This window comes from Pithys albifrons, chromosome 1 (genome assembly GCF_047495875.1).
Source record: "Pithys albifrons albifrons isolate INPA30051 chromosome 1, PitAlb_v1, whole genome shotgun sequence".
NCBI classification, from domain to species: Eukaryota; Metazoa; Chordata; class Aves; order Passeriformes; family Thamnophilidae; genus Pithys; species Pithys albifrons.
This window is the reverse complement of record NC_092458.1, coordinates 31,331,168-31,354,686: the sequence shown is the minus strand read 5'-3', so window position 1 is coordinate 31,354,686 and position 23,519 is coordinate 31,331,168. Positions and strand designations below refer to the sequence as shown.

Below are 23,519 nucleotides of genomic sequence, written 5' to 3'. Positions count from 1 at the left end.
TTTAGGCTGGACGTTAGGAGGAATTTCTTCACAGAAAGAGTGATTAGACATTGGAACAGACTGCTCAGGGAGGTGGTGGAGTCACGGGCCCGGGCGGTGTTGAAGGGAAGACTGGACGCGGTGCCACGGTCTAGTCGACATGGTGGCGTTCGTTCATAGGTTGGACTCGGTGATCTCAGAGGTCTTTTTCGACCTAATTCTTGAGGTTCATTCTCTGGTACTCAGCTCTCCTCGGGACAGGTGAGGGGCCCGCCTTTCTCAGGAACGCGCGTTCCCTGTGGCGCAGAAAAGTCGCTGGGAGCTGGGAGGTGGGAGGGGCCCCGGGCCCGCTGGGAGGGGCGGGCTGAGCGGCTCCTCCCCACGCCGGGGCTCGCCGGCCCCGCCCCGCGCAGGCGCTTCCCAGCGGGCCGCGGGGCGGTGCGAGTGGCCCCGGCAGCGGGGCTGCGCTCGCCGGGGAGGCCGCGGTTGTTCGGCCTGTGCGACTTTTACTCCAGCCAGGCTCCGCTTCCCGTCCCTGTCTCCCCGTCCCCCCGCCAGGCTCCGGTCCCCGTCCCGCCGCAGGTGAGCCCCCGCCGCAGGGCCGGCACCGCGACCCCCGCCTGTCCCTGCCCCGAGCAGAGCGGTTGCTTCGCTGTTTCTGTTTGCATTAGTGGGCCGTATAATCTTTGGGTTATCCCTTCTTTTGTGCCTCACAGATTTTCTCTCAAAGCAGCTAAGAAAGGGCCATGGGAGTTCAAGGACTTTGGAAGCTGCTTGAATGCACCGGGAGACCCATAAACCCGGAAACGCTGGAAGGGAAGATTCTTGCTGTTGGTATCCTTTCAAAGTAAAGCTGCGGAACCAAACTTGTGAGGGAGATTATCTTAATTATATCCCTTACTTATAAGGGGCATATTTTTTGTTGAGTTTATGATTATACTCTGATTGTTACTAATTTTAAATTGATAGAATTTTGTTAAGTGGATTTTATCTTTATAATATAATTCTTGGAATACTAAGCTCTTTCTATTTTTATCTTTTAAAAATACACTTTTCTTAATAGGTTCCTTACATGAGTGTTGGACTGTGGGATTTTGTGCTTTATAAATAAATGTGCTACTCTCAGTAGGTCTATAAGATGAAAAGTTTAAATACTTTGCATCAGCTTTCCTATCCGGTATGCTTGGTTATGATGCCGTGAATGACCCTTCCCCCCAAAAACAGGACTTCGAGCCACGTTAGTGTAGGGTAAGATAAAAAGTAAAGGTCCTTTAATAATACAGGGCCTACAGCCCACAGGAATACAGGATGACATGCATGTGTCTTAGTTCTTGTTTCCATGGCTTTTATAATAAGATCCCTCCAATCATTGCTTTACACATTTCTCAGTTCAGCCCCAGTCCCACCCCTGGTCCAACCCCCTGGAATTGGGTCTGGGGTCGTCAGGACCCTCTGTCTTCATCAGCTCTTCTTCCTCAGGCACACAAAGGTCTCTTGGAGTTCATCCAATTCTGGCTTTTGGGTCACTCTGACCTATGTTTATGTTTCATTCTGTAGGCCTTCTGATATCCTTCAGCTCTTTACCTTGGAAAGGAGTCTAAACAAGATTAATTAACTAAAGGAATTTGAGCTCCCTGTTCTGGGACAGGGGTAGTGATAGAAAGGCATTAAACTTAAACTGTTAGAAATATTAACCCTCTAAAAATCTACAACTACTGTGTTCCTAAAATCTACAAAATGTAAAAATCAGAACAAAAACCCTTTCGGCATCAAGTCCCCCCTTTAGAAACAGACAAAACTCAAAAATTTTGTCTGGGTTCTACTACTTAAACTTAGCATTACACTAAAAGATAAACAAAAACTATAGTATTAAATCTTACAGCTAGCTATAATGCAAAACACTAATGATAAACATAACTAAACAGTTGGTTAGGTTCACTAACCGTGCAGTAGGTTTGTGGAAACTTTGCAAGAGTTACTTGATTTGTAGTATTACATGAGACAAACTCTGGACTTTTCTGAAGTTGCAATAGCATCTGAGATCTGATTTTGGATAATTTCAATGACAGTGTTTTTCCATTGACTTACTTTTAGAGATGGAATCTCCAGGTCTCTGGAATTTCATAGGACTTTCCAAAGTTTGTTTCATTTATCAAAATGCCAATTAGGGCTAATTGCTTTTCTCATCAATTGCTGGTATTTGAATACAAATACAGCAGTCATTTTTTGAAGGATTTTAGATATGTGACTAGGGTCACATGCAAGTTTGATTTCAAATTTCAGCTAAATTCATAATGCAAATTTAGCAATATTTTTGGTGTTTCGGCTAAAGCCAAATGCAATTACAAATTTTAGTTCCAAACTTAATTCATGGTTAGTAGCAATGCAAACAATACATACAAAAAGTAATTTAAGAAAGTAATAGTCTCTGTTGCCCTTGTTCTAGGGGCAGAGGACTTCTGTCCTGCAGTAAGTCCAGGAAACTTGCTATGCAAAGAAAGCAGTCTATTTTGTCTTTTAGGATGACATCAGGTTGTTAATCTTTGAAGTGGTCCTGGAGTCTGTATCACAGGGGTACAGTTCTGTCTTTCACTGTGGTGTAATTAGTTGACAGTACTTGAGATGACTCTAGTCAGCATGCAGATGTCAGTGTCCCATCTTTCAACAGTTCTCAGTCTGGAACAGGAATGTCCAATTTCATGGGCTTTTAGAATTTCTGCAAAGTAAAAGGAAATCTAGACCGTTTAATAATTTTGCAAACTACATTTTCTTATGTGAATACGAGGAATCAATGAAACAGTTGTTTCTCTGCCTTAGCTATAGGAAAGGCTTGGGTATGTAAGATGTCTTATGTCTCTCGTATCTCTTCACAAATTTTGCTAATTTGAGTTTTAGAAGTGTGCAATTTTGCAAATCCCAGGCAATTTTCAAAGGAATCTCGAATTTCAGAATTCTCGCATTTTGACAATACAAAAAGCAGATTCAGCTTTTATAACATGAAGGGGTTGACTGCTAGCCACAAATGCACGGGCCCATCAGGAGCTTTCCACCAGCAAGGTGTGTCTGGAGTTTCTGCAACACCAAACATCATCTTGGCACTACTAATTGCTCCTCACAGCGTGCTTGCATCCTCTGAGTGTATTTCAGGCCTCATCGAGGTCAGACCATCCTGCCACAGCCTGCCTTGACTACAGTCAGTCCTCTCCACCTCACAGAGTAGCTGTGCAGGAGCTTCTTGCCTCCGTGTATAAAAGCATTTTCATTGCTAAATTGTATATGTTAGCATGTTAAATAACAATGACATCTTCACATATTGTGAGCTATAATACGGGTCTTTAAAAGATCATTTTGCTGAAAGAAATCCAAGAGACATAAGAGCATGAAAAAGTTTTCAGGACAAGACTGAAATTCACTTAATTAAGCTAAAATAGGGTACAAGCATCACTTAGATGGCTTAAACAAGCTATTCAGCTAGGATGTTACCAGTTCATTTCAAAGATTGCAGGCTTAGATGTAACTCAATGTTCATGAGACAGTCTACTAAATCAGTTCTTTTAATTCTTCAGCTGCACCGTTGTGACTAGCTGCTTGCTTTCTTGTCTTGTAACACAGGACACACAGAACTTGTTTTGCTTTTCTTTTGCGAGGCTCAGTGCTTCACACACTGTAACAGACACTAGATGATAAGACGTTAGAGACAAACTCAAAATAAACAAATTTGAAGTTACAATCATAGAACCTCCGTGTAGAACTTTCAAACCAGGTTTAGAGAAATTTTTCTTACATGTAACAGCAATTAAAGAGAAGACACAGTTGTTCTACACAATGCTTGCAAAATGATGTTTTCATCAACTTTGCTCTCACATTGGATTCTTGAGAGGCATGTCCTTCAGGTCTGGTGGTGACAGACTTCTTGGTTGTCTACAAATAATCATATTCTAATAGCAGATGGTTAGTTCACAATAAAGACAAAAATACATAGGTGGCAACTATTGATTGTTTTTGCACCAGTATGATACTGGTCCTAGTTTTTAGCAGCCTCAGAGCTATGCTGAGACAGACATGCTACAAGCTGGAGCATCTCAAAGCAAACTCAGAACACAAGAGACTACCACAGAAAGCTGTGGGTTCGCTTTGCCAATCTGTCTCGGTGTATCAGGTGTTGAGGCTTCTCTAGAATGGAAATGAGAAAATTGCAAACACAGACAGAATCTTTAAACTTAAGATAGAGATTCCTTAAACTTAAATTAGTGCTTTAACATTTATCTAGTTGGAATGAATTGAGTTTGTTCAGGCAGCTTGTAACACAGTGACACTATCACTCTTTTGCTCCCCCCTTTTCGGTCTTGGTGGCAGGGGTAGAGGGAAAATGCTGGAAATGCTCTCGGGGGTAGAGGAACTCGCCCCCCCTTTTCCTGCAATTAGAAATTTTGCACACTTGGGCAAGGCAGTTGAGATGATCAGGCTGCCTGCCTGCTTGCTGGGGAGTCCTGTATTCCAGGACAAGGTGTTTAAATTCTCTGCTTGCTCGCCGAGGCAGGTAGGGATTGTTAGCGACAGGGATAGAAAGGAAAGGGTCACACACGGCCCTCCTGCTGTCGGTCTGGGCAAGGTCTCAGCTGTAGATGCTGACCCTGGGTCCGTGCTGGCATCTGCTATTGCTGTAGCACTGGCTTTGAGCACAGCTTCTTTGGTCCTTTTTGTCGGGGCCATGCTGGCTCTTAAGGGAACGGTCCCGTCCCTGATGGCCCTTGGGCTGGCCTCTGTTGCTTTAGAAACCGTGGCGTACAGAGCCGCTGCCGGTGTTGCCCCCGGCTCTGGGCCTGCCGTGCAGTGCCGCCCACCTGGCTCTTTGCCGGCTTCGCTCACTGCTCCAAGGGAAGCAACGCTGACAGGAGTTAGTTCTACGGTCCCGGGGGTGGAACTGCCCGGGATCGGGGGTCCTGGACAGTGTTCTAGTCCTTTTCTTCCCCAAAAGCTACTCATGCTTTGTTTACAAGGAGTTTCAATAGCAACATTCTCTGCTCTATCTCTAGTGAGGGAGCACAAGGAAAACTTTCCTTTCCTTGCTTTCCCAGGAGGAGGCAAAGATGAAGATGCCTTCCTCCCTCCGGGTCCACTTTGGCCCAGCTTTGCTCTTAACTCTCCATTATAAAGATGACACAAAGCCTCCTTTCCAACCGCAGACAAAAGGCAAACTAGCACTGATTTTTCTCTCTCTCCACCATGAACAAGGGAAGGGAAAGCAGGAAGGAGACCATGTCTCTCTGCTCCTGTGCCTTTTGCAATCTTGGTGTCAGAAGCGGCTCTCTCCACCCTGCCTCTCTGCACAGCACACACTGGCTGCAGGGCAGGGGCAGAGCTGGCCACGTCGCCTGTCCCTGCCTTTGCATGGTCACGAACGGCAGAGGCGAGAGATGGAGGAAGGGACGGTGCTGGCTCCCCCTTCCTGCTTTTCCCTGCGGTCTCTGCTAAAGCCTCCTTCACCCTCCTTTCTGCCACCGCAGCTGCTGAAGGGGCAGCAAAGCCAGTGCCTGCTCTGTTCTCAGCAGCGGGAGAGCCCAGCACGGAGTTGCAGCCAATGGCCGAGTGAGACTGGTCCTGCTCTTGCTGCAGCTGACTCTCAGTTGCAAGCACCTTTTTCCCGCTGGTACCCTCAGGACCTTTTGCTGCTCTAGCTGCCCAAGGAAAAGCTGTGTTTGCCTGGCCAGCAAGCCCTGCTTGTTCATCTCCCGGTCCCGGGAATGTGTGTGCTGCCTCCCCCGCACTCGCTCTATCTGCGTGCTTGGCTACTGCCCTTCTGCAGACACTCTCACAGCTGCTGGCTCTGCCGATTTCCAAGGCCAACCCTGCTGTGCCTGGCCCCTCTCTGCTGGCTCTGCTCGCCACTCCAGGTGGAGCGATGCTGGCAGAGGTCAATTTCACGGCTCTGGTGGAACCTGCTCCTGGCTGTCCTGGGACAGCTATTATGCCAAGCTTTCCTTCTCCAGAGGGTTCTGCTTGCACTGCATATGCGCTTGTCTCGGTGTCACCGGGAGCAGCCTCAGTGTATCCCCGCACCTGCGGGACAACCTCAGTGCATCCCTGTATCCACCGGGACAGCCTCCTGGGGGGCTCTGGGAGTCCCGGCCCGTTTCCGGAGTTTCCTCCTTCCCAGGAGCTGCTGGACTTCTGGTTACTCATTTGTTTACAAGGGGTCTCTATGGCAACTCTCTCTGCTCCCTCTCCGATAGGGGAACGCAGAGAAAACACCTTCCTCTTTGACTCCTCAGGAGGTGGCAAAGGTCCTTTCTTTCTCAAGGGAACGGAAACACTCCCTCTCTCTCCCTTTGGGAACACAGACCTTTCATGGTCTTTAAAAGAAAAGTAAGTTAGAAAGTTGAGATTATTGCTTTTGCTAATCTCCCAGGCTAGGACTAGCCTTGTATCCAAGCAGCTGTGCCACAGCCACGCTTGTCTTGGCTTCTCCCAGCCCAGCTCCCTGAGCTCAGAGACAGCCACTCCATCCCAGAAACTCAGCTTTGCCTTAGCCTTTTCACCAGGCTGGCTCCAGCTTATCTTTAGTTTTCTTTCTTCACTACAGAGGTGCTGATACAAATTCTCTTTTTCAACAACAGAAAAGATGCAAACCACTGCTTCATTAAAACAAGAAAATGACAGCTCTCTCACACAGCTATGAACAGGGGAAGGGAAGGCAGGAAGGAGACTGTTCTCTACAATCCTGGTGTTATCCACTGCTTTGGTCTCCCTGTTCTGTACCGGACAAGCTGGCTGCCGAGAAATGGCAGTGTCTGCCGCTCTTCCCTCACTTGTCTCTGCCTCTGCATAGCTGGAAACGCCAGAGGTGGGGAAAGGGGGAAGGGATGGTGCTGCCTCCCCCTGTACAGCTCGGGCCGACTGATGGGAAGACGGAAATGAGCCTGCTGCTTCCCACCCCACGCTGCTCTCTGCAGTCTCTGCAACATTCCTTCTGGCCACCCTTTCCAGGGCTGCCTTATCAGTGACTGTGCTTGCCAGAGCAACCTCGGGAAAGCCACCGGTGCCTCCCTGCTCTGTATATTTGATCTTTTCCCACCGTTTCTCTTTTCGTAACACTTGCCTTCTCAAAGATGTTTCAGGGCTTGTTAGATGCTTCCATTTCCGCAAAACCAAAGCTAGAGGGGACTCCACTGGAGTCTCCTCTTCCATGGATTGCATACAACCCATGCTGACAAGTTACAGGCAAGGGAAAAAACTTTTCAGCACCCAGATTTGAACTGCTGGCCTCAGGAATACCAAGCAAGCTCACTCCTCCAAGTGCTATGTTACCGCTTCAGGCTAAGACAGAGTGATGTAATCCCAGAGAGATATTCCTCTCCTTTCCAGCTGTATTCAGCCAACATGAAACCCCTGAGCACTCTGCTTTACCCTTCCCGAAGCAACAAGGGACCAAACCGTCCCTCACCCAGGCAAAACACCCTTTTGCCCACCAGGCTGAGAAACTGACTGGCCAGATCAGCTATACCTCCCAGCCCAACGTATTCCCAGTTCCAGGGGAAAACTTTCCCTTAGTTTGCTAGCAAAAATACCCAAAGGAACTGCTCCTTTTATCTTACCCAGTTGTTAGGAGTTTCAAAGGTCACTGAAGGAACCCTCCAAAATGTGCCGGCAGTAGAGAATTCCTGCAAGATGAAACTTCTTGCTCTGGAGTCCCTTGTGGTGCCAGGGTGCTGGATTCTCTGATTCCACCTTTCGCTCGCCAAACTGATGCCGTGAATGACCCTTCCCCCCCAAAAACAGGACTTCGAGCCACGTTAGTGTAGGGTAAGATAAAAAGTAAAGGTCCTTTAATAACACAGGGCCTACAGCCCACAGGAATACAGGGTGACATGCATGTCATCCTGTATTCCTGTGGGCTGTAGGCCCTGTATTATTACTTTTTATCTTACTTTACTTTACTTACTTACTTTACTTTACTTTTACTTTACTTTTTATCTTACCCTACACTAACGTGGCTCGAAGTCCTGTTTTTGGGGGGAAGGGTCATTCACGGCATCAGTTAAATACTGGAAAGATGTGGAAGGAAGTTAACCTTCATTTATTTGTAAAAGTAACTGGAAGTACTTGCTCCACAGTTGCTTCACCTCTGCTTTTTGTGCAGGGCAATAGGGGCAAGAATTTATTCGTCTCCAAAGTTCTCAGCTGTTTGAATAACGTTATTTTCCATAAGCCAGGCCTGGAACAGTGGGGAAAATCCACTCAGTGAAATATATGCACCTTATAGAAACTCTTACTGTGGTGTATGTCCAAGAAAGCATGTTTTTCCTCTCAACTGTTCTGTAAGATATCAGTATTTGGTTGAACCAAGCAATAAAGGGAGCCAGAGATCGTGGTGGTGTTTCTGTACGGAATGCTCATCTCCTCACTCTGTTTCATCGACTCTGCAAGTTACTCTTTTTCCGAATACGACCTGTCTTTGTTTTTGATGGAGAGGCACCTCTTCTGAAGAGACAAACCTTGGTATGTGCTTGTGGTGAGTCATAGCAGTGCAAAATGGGCTATTTGCCTGCTGATACTAAGTAGCCATTTTCAATTTCCTTCCTGCTGTTCTGCTGCTTTGCTCTGAGCTGTGAGAATGGAGGGCCGAAGTCCACTGCTGTGCAGGTGTCCTTTGCAGTCCCAGCCTGAGTTAGCTCTTGGAGAATGCAGCAGCTCTCTTTTGATATAGGCAGGTTTGACTTGCATAGAGATCAGATTGTGGAGAAGTAGGTGATGGCGTGAGCCTGGGCTGTGGTCTAGAATGGACCTGAATGCAACTCTTGCAGACATTTGTACCCAGAAGCTGAAAGCTGTTTCCGAGTCCCACAGAGGAAATGATCATAGATTTAGGGAATCTGCGGGCTGTGTCCCCAGTGGTGTCGGATGAGTTAGGAGTAGCTTATAGGCTCCGCACACAGAATTTAGCAGTGATTCACTGGATGTGCATCTTCACTGTCCAGCGAAACCTTGTTGGTGTTAATCTTATTTTCACAGGCTAAGCGAAGACAAAGAAAAGAAGTTGCCATCAGTGATTCCAGGGAAACTACAGAGAAACTTTTGAAAACGCTTTTGAAGAGACATGTTATCAAAACTGCTCTTGCAGGAAAAAGGCAAGAAGAAAAATTATTTTTCTCTTGTTTGTACAAGTGTGAAGTAAGTCTTTATATACCTGTTAATCACTGTTGTTTTTCTTCCTTTCCCTAAGCAATGAAGTTTTGCCCAGTATTACACAAGTTCGAAGAGAAGTTGATGATATGTATGTATTGCCTGCTTTAGAGGAAGAAGAGAAGAATAGGTAGGTAGAATTAAGAAAAATAGCTTAAATGGATTATAATAAACTAGGATAAAAGTATAAACCACATTTTTTGGTGCTGCTGAAAGGCCTTTGACTTATGAGACTCTGTAATATATAAAGTATATTTCTTTAATTTATATTTTATTTCAGTTTGTTTTTGGAGAGTGTTTGTAACTCTCAGACAGAAGCCTTCTAGTTATTTGCATGAAAATAACAGAAGAAGCTTTCAGCCCACAAATCAAGTTTCTACACTGAATTGATGTTTAAGGATGAAAGGTCTACCTCATTCTCTGTGTCCATGTCTGTACAACTAAATGGGACTGATTGTTCAAGCTTGGGTGACTGCTGCCTGTGTGTCAGCTTGACTCTGGTTTGCATCCCCTCCTTCAGAGCATCAACATGTTCAGCAGAAGCAGGCTGTGTTTGTGCTTGTCAAACCTGTGACATTTTAAATAACACAAACTGAGAATGCAAAGCTATCTGTTAGACTGCTCTGTGTGTATCTGTCCTTCCATGAAATTTAAACACTGACCAGTGGGTAATGATTTAAACAGCATCAGTTGTCTCAGTCTAGTTTTAGCTGACATAAGTCTGCCTTCTTGCTTTCTACTGAGATTTTTGACTTGTGTATTGATGCCTAAACCTGGGAATAGAAAATCTGCCAGACACTTTGGGTCTGTAAGCAGCCAGGTATTTGGTTTATCGCCAGCATTGGGAACAAGGCAGTTCACACTGGACAAAGCTTGCTCAATTCAAAGGTGCAAAACAAGCTGTTTGATACATTTCAGGTATAACAAATACATCATCAACATGCATATTGTTAACTAGGTGAGGTTCAGATGGGTCTTAGGTGGAGTTTTTGAGATTCTTCTCTTGGCTCAGATTTTAGGTGATCTTTTCCTTTGTCTTCATCCCCTGGTGTTCATTTCCAAACGTCTTCATTAGTTGAACTCTTTCCCTTTCTTTGTCGGTGGCCTGGACTTTTCAAGCTTACAAAATCCTGGCTCAGGGCCTCTCGTATCTGATTTAAACATTCTAGTCTGCTTGATTTACTACCTAGTGGTCTATTGTACAGTACTTAACTAAAATTCTTGCTATAATGAGAAGGCTTTGGTCCACTAAGCAAGGACAGAACAAGATATTAACCAGTGCTTCTACAATGTTCTTCTAGCAAAACAGACAGAGCTAACATTAGGCAATAATCTTCTGGCTTATCCAAGTGTTTTACCAGCTAAGTTAACTCTTTTTGTGCCTTTCTCTGCCATCAGTATGTATTTATAATGTGTGTTTGTACATATATGCATATATATGTGTGTGTGTGTGTGTGTGCATTAATGTTGTGTGTGAACTACTGAAGGGATGATTAATGTCCTTTGGCTTAAAATGGGAGCTTTATTGTCTTGGGTAAATTATTTACATCTTTTGTTTTCTTACTGGGATTTTTAGCTCAGAGGAGGAAGAAGAAAAAGAATGGCAAATGAGAGTGAACCAAAAACAGATGTTGCAAGTAAGTGCAACCTAATTGCCCTGTTACTATGAACAATCCTCTCATTCATGTGCTATGCTTAAAAGACAAACAAAAAGCTTATAAGAGCCCAATTTTTTGGACATACAGGGCTTACTATGACATTACTTATCAAGCAAACAAGTTAATTTTCAGTACTCTTAAGAACTCCTATTAATGCAGAAATATAAATAATTTCTCCACTAGAATTACAGCAGAATAGAAATTTTTTATGGTATCTTTTTTTTTCTTTTTGCCACTTTCTCTGAACGTGTGGAAAAGAAATTGCTTTTTGCAAGTGAAATGTGTGTGTTTGTGCACATGTGCACACATGAAAGACAACATATTTAACAAAATTCCTGTGCTTCTCCAAATGTGAACTGATGTTGAAGCACTTCAGGTCCTTGAGTTTGCACAGATAAATTCTGTATTTGCTTCTGATGTGCTCATAGGAACAGGAGAAGAGAAATACATTACCTAAGAAGGAAGACCTAATGAGTAATAAAATTATCTCTGCTTTATTCAATAGGAAGCAAAAAGAAAAAAAACTCTTGAAAATACTGTTTATCTTTGAAGAAGTTCTCATTCAGAAGCAGAACCTCTTTGGAAGGATAAAGTCAGACTAGCTGAGGGTGTAGGACCTGCTTCTGTGATTTATACTAAATATATTTTTGTAAAAAGAATAAAACCAAGTTTCTCTGTATAGTGTGTGTGAATAATTATGTACTTCATTTTAATATGTAGTAGTTACCTTTTTTTCTTGTTTTCTTTACCATATGGGAAGCAGCAACAAAGTTGTTAAGAAGTTTTTTGTCATGTTGTTTGGAATGATGTTCTAAATATTTTACTATTTTTCCTGTGCTGTAATATAATATATATATTTTATGTTGTTTTCCATTCTTATAGGAACAGTTATGTGAAAATCCTTATTCTGTAGATATTGAATCAGAAGATTTCAACAAACTGCCTCCAGAAATAAAACATGAGATCTTGACTGACATTAAAGAACTTACAAAGCGAAGAAGAACATTATTTGAAGCAATGCCAGAGGTAATACTTAAAATAGTTTTCAAGCCATCAGAATGGAGCTATTGTCATTAATGCAGATGAGGACTATGTAAGGGTATCACATCTGGAAAGCTTTATCCCCTGGACTATTTAATAAGAGAAGTTACGTTGAGGGGGAAAAATCCAATGAGATAATGACTCTTAACAGCCTTATCTCTTGATTTCCACTACAATTAGCAGAGCTAATTCAGTTTGGCAGGAATGGGAAAAATCATGCTGTGTGTCATGCCTCATCAGCATTATCCCCAAGGTTTCAATTGCAAAAACATGCTACTAGTGTGGATAAACCAGAAAGAATGAGTGCAGCTCAGATTCCAAACCCTGAGGTTGTTAAGGGAGCTGGCAACTGGGGAAAGGCTTTTGTATCTTAGGCAGATGTGTTGCTGAAGCTGTTCAGAGACAAATGGAGAATCCTACAGTGCCACTTCCACATTTAGATTTGAAAGTAGAATCTGTTTCAGATCAAATGATAGCTAAGAACCATCACTTTAAAGTGATCCACATGTGGATTCTGTTTTAATTACTATTTTTTTTTAAGATGGAGGTGAGCACTGCTAGCCAGCTAAATTTTGTTGGTCACATAATTGGGATCTCATATTTAGCCAGCACTCAGAACTACCTTTTAGAATTGTTGTGTGTTACCAGGATGGTATTGCTGTCTCTTGGGAGTGCAGCAGTCAGTAAAAAATAAATGTTACCTGTTTAAAGGAGGCCATAAAAGAGTTCCCACACTCTCCAGAAATAAATTTGCTTAAAAGGGGCATTTTATTTCAATTGACTTGTTTGTTTTGTTTTGTTTTTTGTTTTGATTTGTTTTGTTTTGAGGACTCCAATGAGTTTTCCCAGTACCAGCTTAGGGGTTTGCTTAAAAAAAGCAACCTCAATCGGTGCATAGAAAATGTGCAAAAAGAAATGAATCAACAGCACTCTGGTGAAATCCAAACACAATATGAAAATGAAGGTGGTTTTGTGAAAGAAGTGGAATCAAGGAGGGTGGTCTCTGAAGAGACTTCTCACTATATTCTGATAAAGGGTATGTCAGGTCTTGATTTTATAAAACCTCTTGTTTGGAGTGCACTCTGTAGCTGGTGGTTTTAAGAAAAAAGTGAATATTGTTTATGGGTGCATGTAGCCAATACTTTGCATAAAATGTGCCTTCCTATTGTACTTATTGATCTGTAAGCCTATATAAACAGTGGTTTATTTATATAATGATGTTTATTATGTAAAATGGACTGTCATTATGAAGCAGATTTTTACTAAAACCCCTAAAAATGAACAAAAATCTTTCTTTCAGGTATTCAAGCCAAAGAAGCTATAGAAAGAGACTTGGAAACTACTGCAGGACCCTCATCAAAAATGCTTGAATTTACTAAATTGAATAAAATCAGTGAATCTCCTGCTAATGCAAAGCTAGTGGTGTCTGACAAGATGCAGGCAGAGAAAGATAACAGTGTGGTGACAGCACCACCCTCTCCACGGACTTTGCTTGCTATCCAGGCAGCTATGGTAGAAAGCAGCTCAGAAGAAGAACTGGATACAGGACAATTGAATGTAGACCAATTTGTACCAGGGGAGGGCAGTGTGTCTCCAAGAACATTACAGGCAATTCAGAAAGCGCTGAGTGATGAGGATGAAAGGGAGGAAGCTGTTACTGTTAGAACTGATGAAGTGCTACCAGAGAGATCAGAAGTGAAAGATTTTCTGCTTAGTAGCTCAGATGAGGAGGAGCACATTCCTGAAGTTAAGGAGGGAAAAAACATACCTACAGCTACAATTTGTTCATCAATCCAAGTGACTGTGCATGATGCTGAATTTGAACAGAAGAGTCAGGTGTTGGAAAAAAATCATATTACACCCAAAGACACTTGTATATCCACAGCTAAAAATTACTCTTTTAATGACAACGTTAAAAAAGGTGAAGAGGATGTAAATGAAGAAAATGATTCAAAAAATCATATTGCACCCAAGGACACCAGTATATCCAGAGCTGAAAATTATTCATGTATTGACAATTCTAGAAAAGATACAGAAGATGAAAACAAAGAAGAAGATGATTCTGAAAATCATATTTCACCCAAAGATACTGGTATATCCAGAGTTGAAAATTATTCTGGTATTGACAGTACTAGAAAAGGCAAAGATTTAGACAAAGAAAATTATTCCAAAGTGGGTTTAAAGTCTTTGGGAGATAAGGATATGAATTTGTGTGTGCAGAAGCCAAGTTCTTCTTCTGTACAAACTAGTATAGGGACTTTGATTCAAGCTGAAACAACAGACCTTTCTAAAAATGAAGAAAATTTGAAAGTTTCTGAAAATATAGAGGAAGTAATTTCACAAACAGAAAAGAATATATCTGAAGTACAAAAGGACATCAGATTTTCTCCTGAAGCTGGAGGTCCTAAGGAGGAAAGAGAAGGGATATCACAGTCTGAAGACAGTGATTCTGATGGTATGTGCTTTTTTAATTGTATGTGTAAAATTATAAGAAAATCGGACCTTGCTGTATTTATAGTCAGTTGAATGTAACCTTTCCTCCTAGTAAGAAATGCTTTAAAATGCATCTATCCCTACATACATAGGAGCTGGGAAGAAAATCTGAGCTTTGTTTCTAATTTTGATGTCACATTTTATCATTGAAACTTGGGTATACAATACAGAGAGTCAGGAAAGCATGATGATGTAGACATTGAATTTAACTGGTGTATTAATAGTCAGCCACTTGGTTTATGTAATTTCCAAGTCCTTATATCCATGTGCTGCATATAGAGAAAAAAATAAAACACTGCCCAAGTTAACAATGCATTCAAGTCTCTATTTTCCCTTAATAGGAAGCTTTGTTGAAGTGGACACCAAAGTCAGTAATGAGGCTGAGTTCCCTACTAAGTATGATGAAAAACTGGGTGATGACATAGCACTGCCAGAAGTGGAGACAGACAGACCTGATATTGTCACACAGGACTTACTGAAGGAGTCTGAAATGCAGCTGGGAAATACTCAGAATGTTGAAAGAGAAGCTGATGGTAAAGATTCAGTGGATGAGTGGCAAGACATCAGTTTGGTAACTTCTTGTTACTTGTTTTGAGCTAGCAATGGAGGGCTTTGTCTCCAAGTAGTTGTTAAGGAAAACTATTGGATAGCTTCTTACTGTTTCGTTGCTTTCTCATATATGTATCTAGTTGTATGAGAACTGATTTTTCTTTAACGATGGTTAATCATAATCTCCCTGAAACCAGAGGGAAACTGTTTAAGTTTTAGCACTCTGATGACCACCTGTTTCTGGTTTTACAATGTACTGCATTAAAGAAGCTGTAACAACTTCTGTATGTCAATTAATGAAGCACATACTACTAGAATAATTATAGTTGGAAACTTACTGCTTTACTTAACTAAGTATATCTGAATTGTTAAAATAATGAAACTCTTGTATTTTCAGGAAGAACTAGAAGAACTAGAAAGGAACCTTTCCACTGAGCAGAATATGCTTCAGTCTCAAAAACAGCAGCAGGAACGCGTTGCTGCATCCGTAACAGGACAGATGTTCTTGGAAAGCCAGGTAGTATTTGTTGAGTTGTTTTGATTTGTTTTCCTCCTCCACCTCTGTCATTTGCTTGAAAGTTGTTAATAATTTTGATTAGTTATAGGTCACCTTTTTTTCCTTTTAGAAAGTTGTTTACCTCAGTTTGCTTGATTTAAAATACTGAAAATAGTGAGATACTGTTGAATTCCAACAATTTTAAATCACTGTTATAACATTATAAAGTAACAATACAGTTATGCATAAATCAATGCATCTTTTAAGCACCAATTTTTAAAAGTTGGGCCAGTTTGATCTCTGCCTGTTTTTGTGAGAGGTGCAAAGTGAACAAAAAAATATTAAGAAGCTACATTCAGCACTATAGAGTTGTTGTAGTCTGGGTGTTGGGTAAACTGTGATTTCCCCTAGGGATTGAAAGGTAAAAACTTACAAGAAGTCTGTGTAGTTTATGCCCTGAGTAAGGAAATTTAAAGAATCTTTCCGGTAATGCCTGCATAAGCCTGTTACTTCTGTCTCAGTAATAGTGTTTAAAGGTTAATACAAAGTATTTGGGTTAACATACCCATAATCTAGTAGACTAGTGATAGTGTCCGTAATGTAATAAACTTATGCTAACAAATTAATTCTGAGAAATATGTAAATGCTTGTATTTTTTCATAAAAGGATTAGAGGTAGTTTTAAAATGGTATTTTAATCTTGGTTAAATATTTCTTGATACTTGTTTCTTCAGATAATTTTTTTAAAGGCCAGTAGATTGTGCTGTTGTAATATTACATGCTGTATAATCATGGATACACCATTATAGTTATAAGTCTCTTGACCTTGTACTTTTGCTCTTTATTACAGTAAAAATTTAGTTTCTTGAGATTGATTCTGTCAGGACTCAAAAGCCAGCTGAGTGAGGGGTATAATCCAGAACTGTGTAACTAGCACAAATCTGTAAACCTAGTGCATGTGGGATATTTAACTGAAATTAAAGAATGTATTCCATGAAAGCAAAAAAGCATCAAAATACATGTGTATCAAAACACCACCCAAAGACTGATTAGTCTGCCTACTGTTTCCTGCTTGATACGAATGTTTCTCATACTCTTTCATACTATTTTCTCAGCTAAAATGTTAACCAATTTTTTAAAAATAATGGTTCTTTTTTTGTTTAACCTGGACCTTTCTTTCATGGAGCCCACTTAATTGTAATAAATGGAGTTTTCTCCCTGCTGTGGAAAATATATTACTTAAGCATGCTTGGCTAATTAAGATTGCAGGCTTTCAAACTGTGGCAATAGTGTGCTCAAGTAGTGCTTGATTTACGTGGCACTGTCTGCCTGAGATCAGTTAAGTGCAGTTTTCCCCTTGACTTAACTGTGCTTGGCACTTTTTAGGGGAAATCAAGATTTGCCATCAAATATTAAATACCTCCCAAGTGTGAATCTAGCAGTTCCAAGTCAAGCAGAAGTATAATGGAAGTTAATTCTTTAGATGAATCATTAATTGTTTTCCCCCCATCCTGCAGGAGCTTCTCCGTCTCTTTGGCATTCCATATATTGAAGCTCCAATGGAGGCAGAAGCACAGTGTGCTATACTGGACCTTACCGATCAGACCTCTGGGACAATCACCGATGACAGTGATGTTTGGTTATTTGGCGCACGACATGTTTATAAAAATTTCTTCAGTCAGAACAAATACGTAGAATATTATCAGTATATTGATTTGCAGAATGAGTTAGGTAAGCCTCAGGTATTGATTTGTTAAAAACAGTCTTTAATAAGACAGTGCTGCCATCTGTCTCTTTGAAATTGTATTTTCTACTGAATTTTGTGTGCCTTTACAATGACCGTTTTTTGGAGAGTCTCTAAAGCCATTCAGTTGGGTTGCTGTTACTACTGCCAGATGACCCCCCTGAATCTGCAAACACTGGCACTTATAATACTGAATTAAAGTGATGATCATCAAGGCTGGAGATACAAACTATGATACCAATTTCTGGATAAATGTTAGCATGACTTTTCTGATGTGATGGGAAAATTGTATTCTGAGGTCATCGGATTTATAGTCATATGGAAATGGAAGTTAGTTTTGGACATACTGATACATAATGTATTAAAAGAGTATGTGTATGCTACATAAAGCATTTTTCATTTAGTTAACACTGACAGATTTTCTTCTGCTTTCAGATTGCTCTTGAACTAGTCTAATCAAATTGTTGCTAATTTTGCTGAACTAGTAAGCTTCAGTGTCACATAGTGTATTAGGGAAGATATGAGCCAATTTGAAGTTGTTATAACTTTTTCTAGCCAAAGTCTCAAAATCAGTTTTTAAATTTGAGAGGCTATGGTGTTTGAAATAATATTTTAATGTCTTCAGCATATAACATTTCATAACATTTTTATATGGTGAAAAATATATCTTTGGTTTTTTTCAGCAAATTGAATGAGATGCTTTTTCCCCTACTTAAGTATGCTACTGTAGGTTAGTTGGAAAGGATTGCTGTAAAAGCATGTGTGTGATTTTTAACTTTATTAATGTAATAAGCCAGAGATATATTTACTGGAGAAAGTCACTATCAGTCTTCATGTCACATTCCTCTGCAGCCTTGTACTCCTACTTCTTTCCCATGGGTTTCACAAACCTTCTTTCTTGACTCCTTTCTTGATAGATATCGTGACTAGCATGATGATTATCTTGCTTTGTGTGTTTAGACTCACATCCCTCCTTTTCTGCATTGAATTTTTTTTAAATTATTGCTTATTTTTTTAAAGATCTAAACTATTGAGGCTGGTCACTAAAAATAAGTCTGATTGCCTCAAACCTTATCAAGTAGAAGTGATCAGATGAGTTTTTCCTTTTTTTTCTGGCTGTTCCACAGGCTCTTCTTGTCTGCTTAGTAACTGCACCAGCACAGAGCAAAAGGCTCCCAGTTGGGGAACACTTTCAAGAAGCAGAGGCATTGACATTATGTACAAGAATTCAAACAGAATGTTTTTATTAAACCTTTTTTTTATTAAAGCATTATGAAATTTGAGTCAGCATTAGATGGGAACAGAACAGTAATTGGATTAAATAAATGTAAATAAAAAATCTCTTAGCAACCCTGAATTTCCCAAAGGTCTTGATGTTACAGAATCATTTCAGTTGGAAAAGACCTTTGATGCCATCAGGTCCAGCCTTTGACTGATCAGCACCTTGTGAACTAGACCATGGCACTAAGTGCCTTGTCCAGTCATTTCTTGAACACCTTCAGGGATGATGACTCCACCACCTCCCCAGGCTGCCCATTCCAATGTTTAACAACCTTTTCCGTGTAAAAATTCCTCCTGATGTCCTTTGTACCATTTTAATTTTGGCAAGATGTATGCTCCAGGTTAGCACAACTATTGGTGCTTGAGCTACCAGGAACATGTTTATAGTGCTCCAGAATATAATATAGCAAATTCTGATGTTGAATTAAATACAGTTTTACAGAGTAAATGCCTTTCCTTTCCTTTTGGGTTTTGCCTTTCAGATAGTAATTTTAATTTATAAGAGAATAAATGCTGAGTCCACTGGTTTTATTTGGTTTATGCACTTGTTTCTTTTACAGGGTTGGATAGAAGCAAGCTAATTAATTTAGCGTACTTGCTTGGAAGTGACTACACTGAGGGCATCCCAAATGTTGGCTTTGTAACAGCAATGGAGATTTTAAATGAATTTCCTGGACATGGCTTGGAACCTCTCTTAAAATTTGCGTATGCATCATTCTGTTCTGCTGTTTTGTCTCTTCATATTAGGAATATTAGTGAATATGCTTTTCTGCTGCATAAGCATGTAAAAAAAAACATATGACTCTCTTTGACCATCCCTAAGGAGACTAAGCTATAAAACATGTGACTCCATTATATCACTGTTTGGAATGACGATTAAATAAGGTGGCATGTTAATACAGCAATTACAGTGAGATGAATGAAAACAATAGAACAGCTGTAAAACTTTACGACTGCCTCAGTTCGTTGCAGAGCTGGATCCATAGTGGAGCAGAGGTTTATTCTGCCTGAGTTTGTGAGAAGTTGCTGTAGCTTTTGATAGAGGAAAGAGACTTGATGAGTCAGGAATGGATGACATGGAAAGAGACACACAGGTAGGCTGTGGGGAAAAACAAGATTTGAAGAGGGCTAAGGCAGTGTTACTGGCAAAGACAAGGATGACATTGAGTTTGGGGGTGTTTTTTTATGACTGAAAAACCTCCAAAAATGATCATTGTGTGTGGAACACTTTCCAAGTGAGGCTGAAGTTAGGGTGGTCTGTTTAGCAGCTTAGGGGGAATCTAGGTGATGTTTGCTACTGTGGCTTACAATGGCTGCATTTAATATGTGTGTTTTGTCTTTTCTGTTTTCAGATTTTTTGTCACTTTGGCCATCCTTTATTTAGAAATTTTCTACCTCATCTTTTTTAGCAAGTGAAGTAGAGAAATGAAGGCTACTGAAATTAGCATGGTGGCTCTTGATATTTAAAATTGTATTTTATGGAGGCAAAATAATAATCTTCTCTGTTTTTCAGTGAGTGGTGGAATGAGGCTCAGAAGAATAAGAAATTGAGACCTAATCCACGGGATACCAAAGTCAAGAAGAAACTGCGAGAGCTGCAGCTTTCTTCAGGTTTTCCAAATCCAGCAGTAGCAGAAGCATACCTGAAGCCTGTGGTGGATGAGACAAGGGGTTCATTCACTTGGGGAAGGCCTGATATAGAGCAGATCAGGGAATATCCTTTTACTATATAGCAGGACTTGAGTAAAAGTACTTGAAGTTCATAAAGCTTGTTGGTGAGTCAGTAATGGAGTGGCAAGTTCTTAATATCTCTTCGGTGTGAGGGGTCCCAAGCCCTGTCTGCATTCATTCTCCTAAAATGACACCAGCTCTGGAATGGAAGGGAATGCAGCCATGCTTGTCATACTCAAGGCTGGTTTGCCCTCCTGAGGGAATGGGCTGCCTCACTTTGTCTACAAAGAGAATCTTGTAGATGGACCAACTGATTTTTTTGTGGTAACTGTCCTGTGCCTGTTTCTAGTCTTAAGTGGGATTGTTTGCATGCTCCTGATGTATGTTTGCCATTTTTCATAAAGAAGTCTCAAAGCCAAGTCAGAAATGATGTTTCAGTCTGCGCTTTGTCCCTAGTTATTCCCTACTTTTCTTCCAATAATGTCTATTTTTTGCATCTGCTGCAGTCTGAGCTACAGCGAATTGTTGAAAAGTAGATGGCGTTGCATGCAGAACTTAGTGTTTTAAGCAGTAAATGAAATTTCCAGTGTATGCAAGGGTAAAAACAAGATTTATTTTATAGGTATTTTGTCTTATGACAATACTGTGTAGCCAAAAATGAGTTCTGTCTTCACTGAGACATGCTTTTGGAAATGTTCATATTAGATAAAAGGTTCTGCAACTAATGGAGATGTAACAGTGTGTTTGTGATGTGTAGCATAATACTGAAACTGTCGACAGAAGTCAGCTTTTAAACTTAGAGTCTTTTCTCTGATTTTGTAGTAGAAAAGCTTTTAAAATGGAGCAGGTTTTCTCCAGACATTGTTTATTTGAGGAATTTTCATTTTATGTGTTTACGTAATACTAGTACATCCATTTTGTGAAGTTCCTTAACTTTCTACACATTCTGCAAGGATCACTTTGGCTGGACTACAACAAAGGTAGATGGAATCCTTTTGCCTGTGATGAAACAGTTGAATATGCAGCAGGTAAAGTATAAAAAATGTTTAAGTGTAACTGGAAAATTGTGAGAAGCATTTTTAAAATGAACCGCAAGGCTTTAAACTAAGATATGTTCCTCAAAAACTGGGCTTTGGTCATATGTTTTTTAACCTTTATATATATTTAAGTCGTTAAATTTTCTGCTGGAGACTTCATTTCTAAATTATTTGAGTGTGCTGTGAGGGACACTACATGATTTCAATTGTTGGTTTCAAATTTATTTTCTATCAAGCACCTATCTCAAGTCCAGGTTGCTGGTTTTTTAGGATATAGGTGAAGCTACAGGTACCTCAAACAACTTTAGTACTTTTAAAAGACAGTGTGCTGTCTCTAAAAGGTATTTATAAAATGCTCCTAAGGTTTTGCTGAAGTGATCCTGCCTGTCCTTTGAGGAGAGTGCAGACTGAACTGTTGAGCAGGTGCCCATTCCATTAATAACATTGCTCTAATTGCCAAATAAATGTTCTGTCAACTTTAATAAAACTTGAAATTGAATAGTGATGCATGCTGCGAAAACTGTCAAAGTAGTTTTAAAATTGATGATGCAATGTGAGATTCTTTACTCCTTTAACCATATGCAAGATAGAGACATTGTCTAAACCAGTGTTCTAGGTTCTCTGTATCACTCAAAGGATTGAAAGGTATCAAACCCAGTAGTTAAATACATGTACTTTCAGGTTGACTGGAACATCCTTTGGAAGCATCTGTCTCTCTCAAACAGTTTTAGAGAGAATATAGAGGACTAGCTTAGTCTATGCAATAACCCTAGCTGTGGTTGAATAGCACAGATCCATCCTATATGATGCTTCTAGTTCTACTCTTTGGAATGATACTGTAGCAGCATGTGGTACAGTGAACTTAAGTCAAATGACTGTGTGTTGTTGCATTTGCAGCTACATATGTAAAATGCACTTACAGCATTTACTTAGAAACATTCTGCTGTTTCAACAGCTTGAAGCTAAGGATGTGTTTGTAAGGACATACTTAAGAGCACTATAGAGGCTCTCTGTATTAGGGTTGAAAATAGCAACATATGTTTAATCATCATCCTAGCAATGTTTGTGAAATTTCACTGGAGTTTGCTAATCAGTTTCTGTAAAGGTTCTTACTGCATATTTTATAATGAAATATAGGTATTACTATAATAGTGCATCATATTGTTCACATGTATGTGCATATGTATTAATTTCATTAGTCCTTTGTCCTGATTGAGTTTCGGATGCTTTATGATATAGCTGAGATAATAACTGAATTCATGTCACACAAACATTGAAAGATATTTCTCTGTTCCTTTTTTTACAGACTCAGCTTCGAATTGATTCATTCTTCAGGCTAGAACAGCATGAAAAACTAGCTATTAAAAGTCAGAGACTGCGCAGAGCTGTGACTTGTCTGAAGAGAAAGGAGAAAGAAGCAGATGATGAAATTCAGGATGCCACTCCTATTACAGACATGGAACTTAAACAGCATGAGAAAGCAAATGGGGAAGATACAAATCAAGCTGTGGCAACAAAAGTCCAGAGGGGAAAGAGAAAAAACCCTTCAGATTTCAGAAAAGACTGTTTATTTGGAGGTGGTTTTATTGGAAATTTGAAGCTTTCAGATACTTCCAGTGACTCTTCAGTAGAGGAATCAGAAAGCAGAGATTTAGGCAAGAGCAAAAGGAGGAAGAGCACCTCTGCAACAGAGACTGTAGACCATGAAGAGAAAAAGGGTTGCAGTAGCTCAAGTGATGAGGATGAAGACCTGGAAAATGTAGTCATGGTGACTGCCAAACCTGTGTTTCAAGGCAGAAAAAACAAGTCACGGGGCAAGAGAGGAATAAAAAAGAAAAAGTCTTAAAGAAAAAAAGTATTAAAAAAGACAGACTGTCTGTGTGGGTTTTATGATTTAAGCTTTTTAAATATTCTAATGAATTTTTTATAAAATACAATAAATTATCCCCGTTTTTTATTTATTTGTCATGCGTTTTGTGTCCAGACATTAAGTAGAAGGGATTCTAAACAATGAAAAAACTAATTTTAGCACATTTACCCATAAAGACCTAGACTGGACTTCATATAAATTTTCTGGATTCAGATTTTAATGTTGAGCCAATACGTGATATCCAGTCGTTTGCATTCTGAGTTGAGATAATTGTTAAAATCATCTGCAGTCAGTTACTTCCTTAACTTAAAACTTAAATGAAATTTTGAAAACTACATGGGGGATTTCTAGATGTTATCAGAAGGAAAATAAGTTCAATTAGTTTTGTTTTTCTTACTCCCTTCACTAAACCTATCTTGAAAGTTTTGTGCCCAAAGCAGTGTTGTTTATTGAAGAGAGATGACGCAAACCCTCATAAAATTTCAAGGAAAAACACAGTGCAATAAGTCCTTATATAA

At 40.2% G+C, this 23,519-nt stretch overlaps 1 protein-coding gene across 2 annotated transcripts; it reads left to right on the top strand.

The window, feature by feature from the left end:
• Positions 1 to 408: 408 nt before the first annotated feature.
• ERCC5 (ERCC excision repair 5, endonuclease) lies at positions 409 to 23,105 on the top strand. Of its 2 annotated transcripts, none has more exons than XM_071548675.1 (16): positions 409 to 561; positions 713 to 813; positions 8,303 to 8,478; positions 8,992 to 9,107; positions 9,203 to 9,292; positions 10,739 to 10,799; positions 11,703 to 11,846; positions 12,690 to 12,897; positions 13,162 to 14,316; positions 14,696 to 14,925; positions 15,301 to 15,420; positions 16,916 to 17,129; positions 18,984 to 19,128; positions 19,937 to 20,139; positions 21,040 to 21,122; positions 22,438 to 23,105. In XM_071548675.1, exons 2-16 carry the CDS (start codon positions 726 to 728, stop codon positions 22,975 to 22,977), a joined length of 3,573 nt encoding a protein of 1,190 aa, XP_071404776.1. In that variant the 5' UTR covers positions 409 to 561; positions 713 to 725; the 3' UTR covers positions 22,978 to 23,105. The 2 variants fall into 2 exon arrangements, with proteins under 2 accessions (XP_071404776.1, XP_071404766.1); XM_071548665.1 differs by having other exon boundaries at positions 696 to 813.
• Positions 23,106 to 23,519: the final 414 nt, after the last annotated feature.

Coding starts and splice junctions, on each gene's coding strand:
- ERCC5 (XM_071548675.1), top strand. CDS start 726: ATGGGAGTTCAAGGACTTTGGAAGCTGCTTGAATGCACCGGGAGACCC. Junction 814..8,302: donor AGGGAAGATTCTTGCTGTTG/GTATCCTTTCAA, acceptor CTGTTCTGTAAG/ATATCAGTATTTGGTTGAAC. Junction 11,847..12,689: donor TATTTGAAGCAATGCCAGAG/GTAATACTTAAA, acceptor TTTTGTTTTGAG/GACTCCAATGAGTTTTCCCA.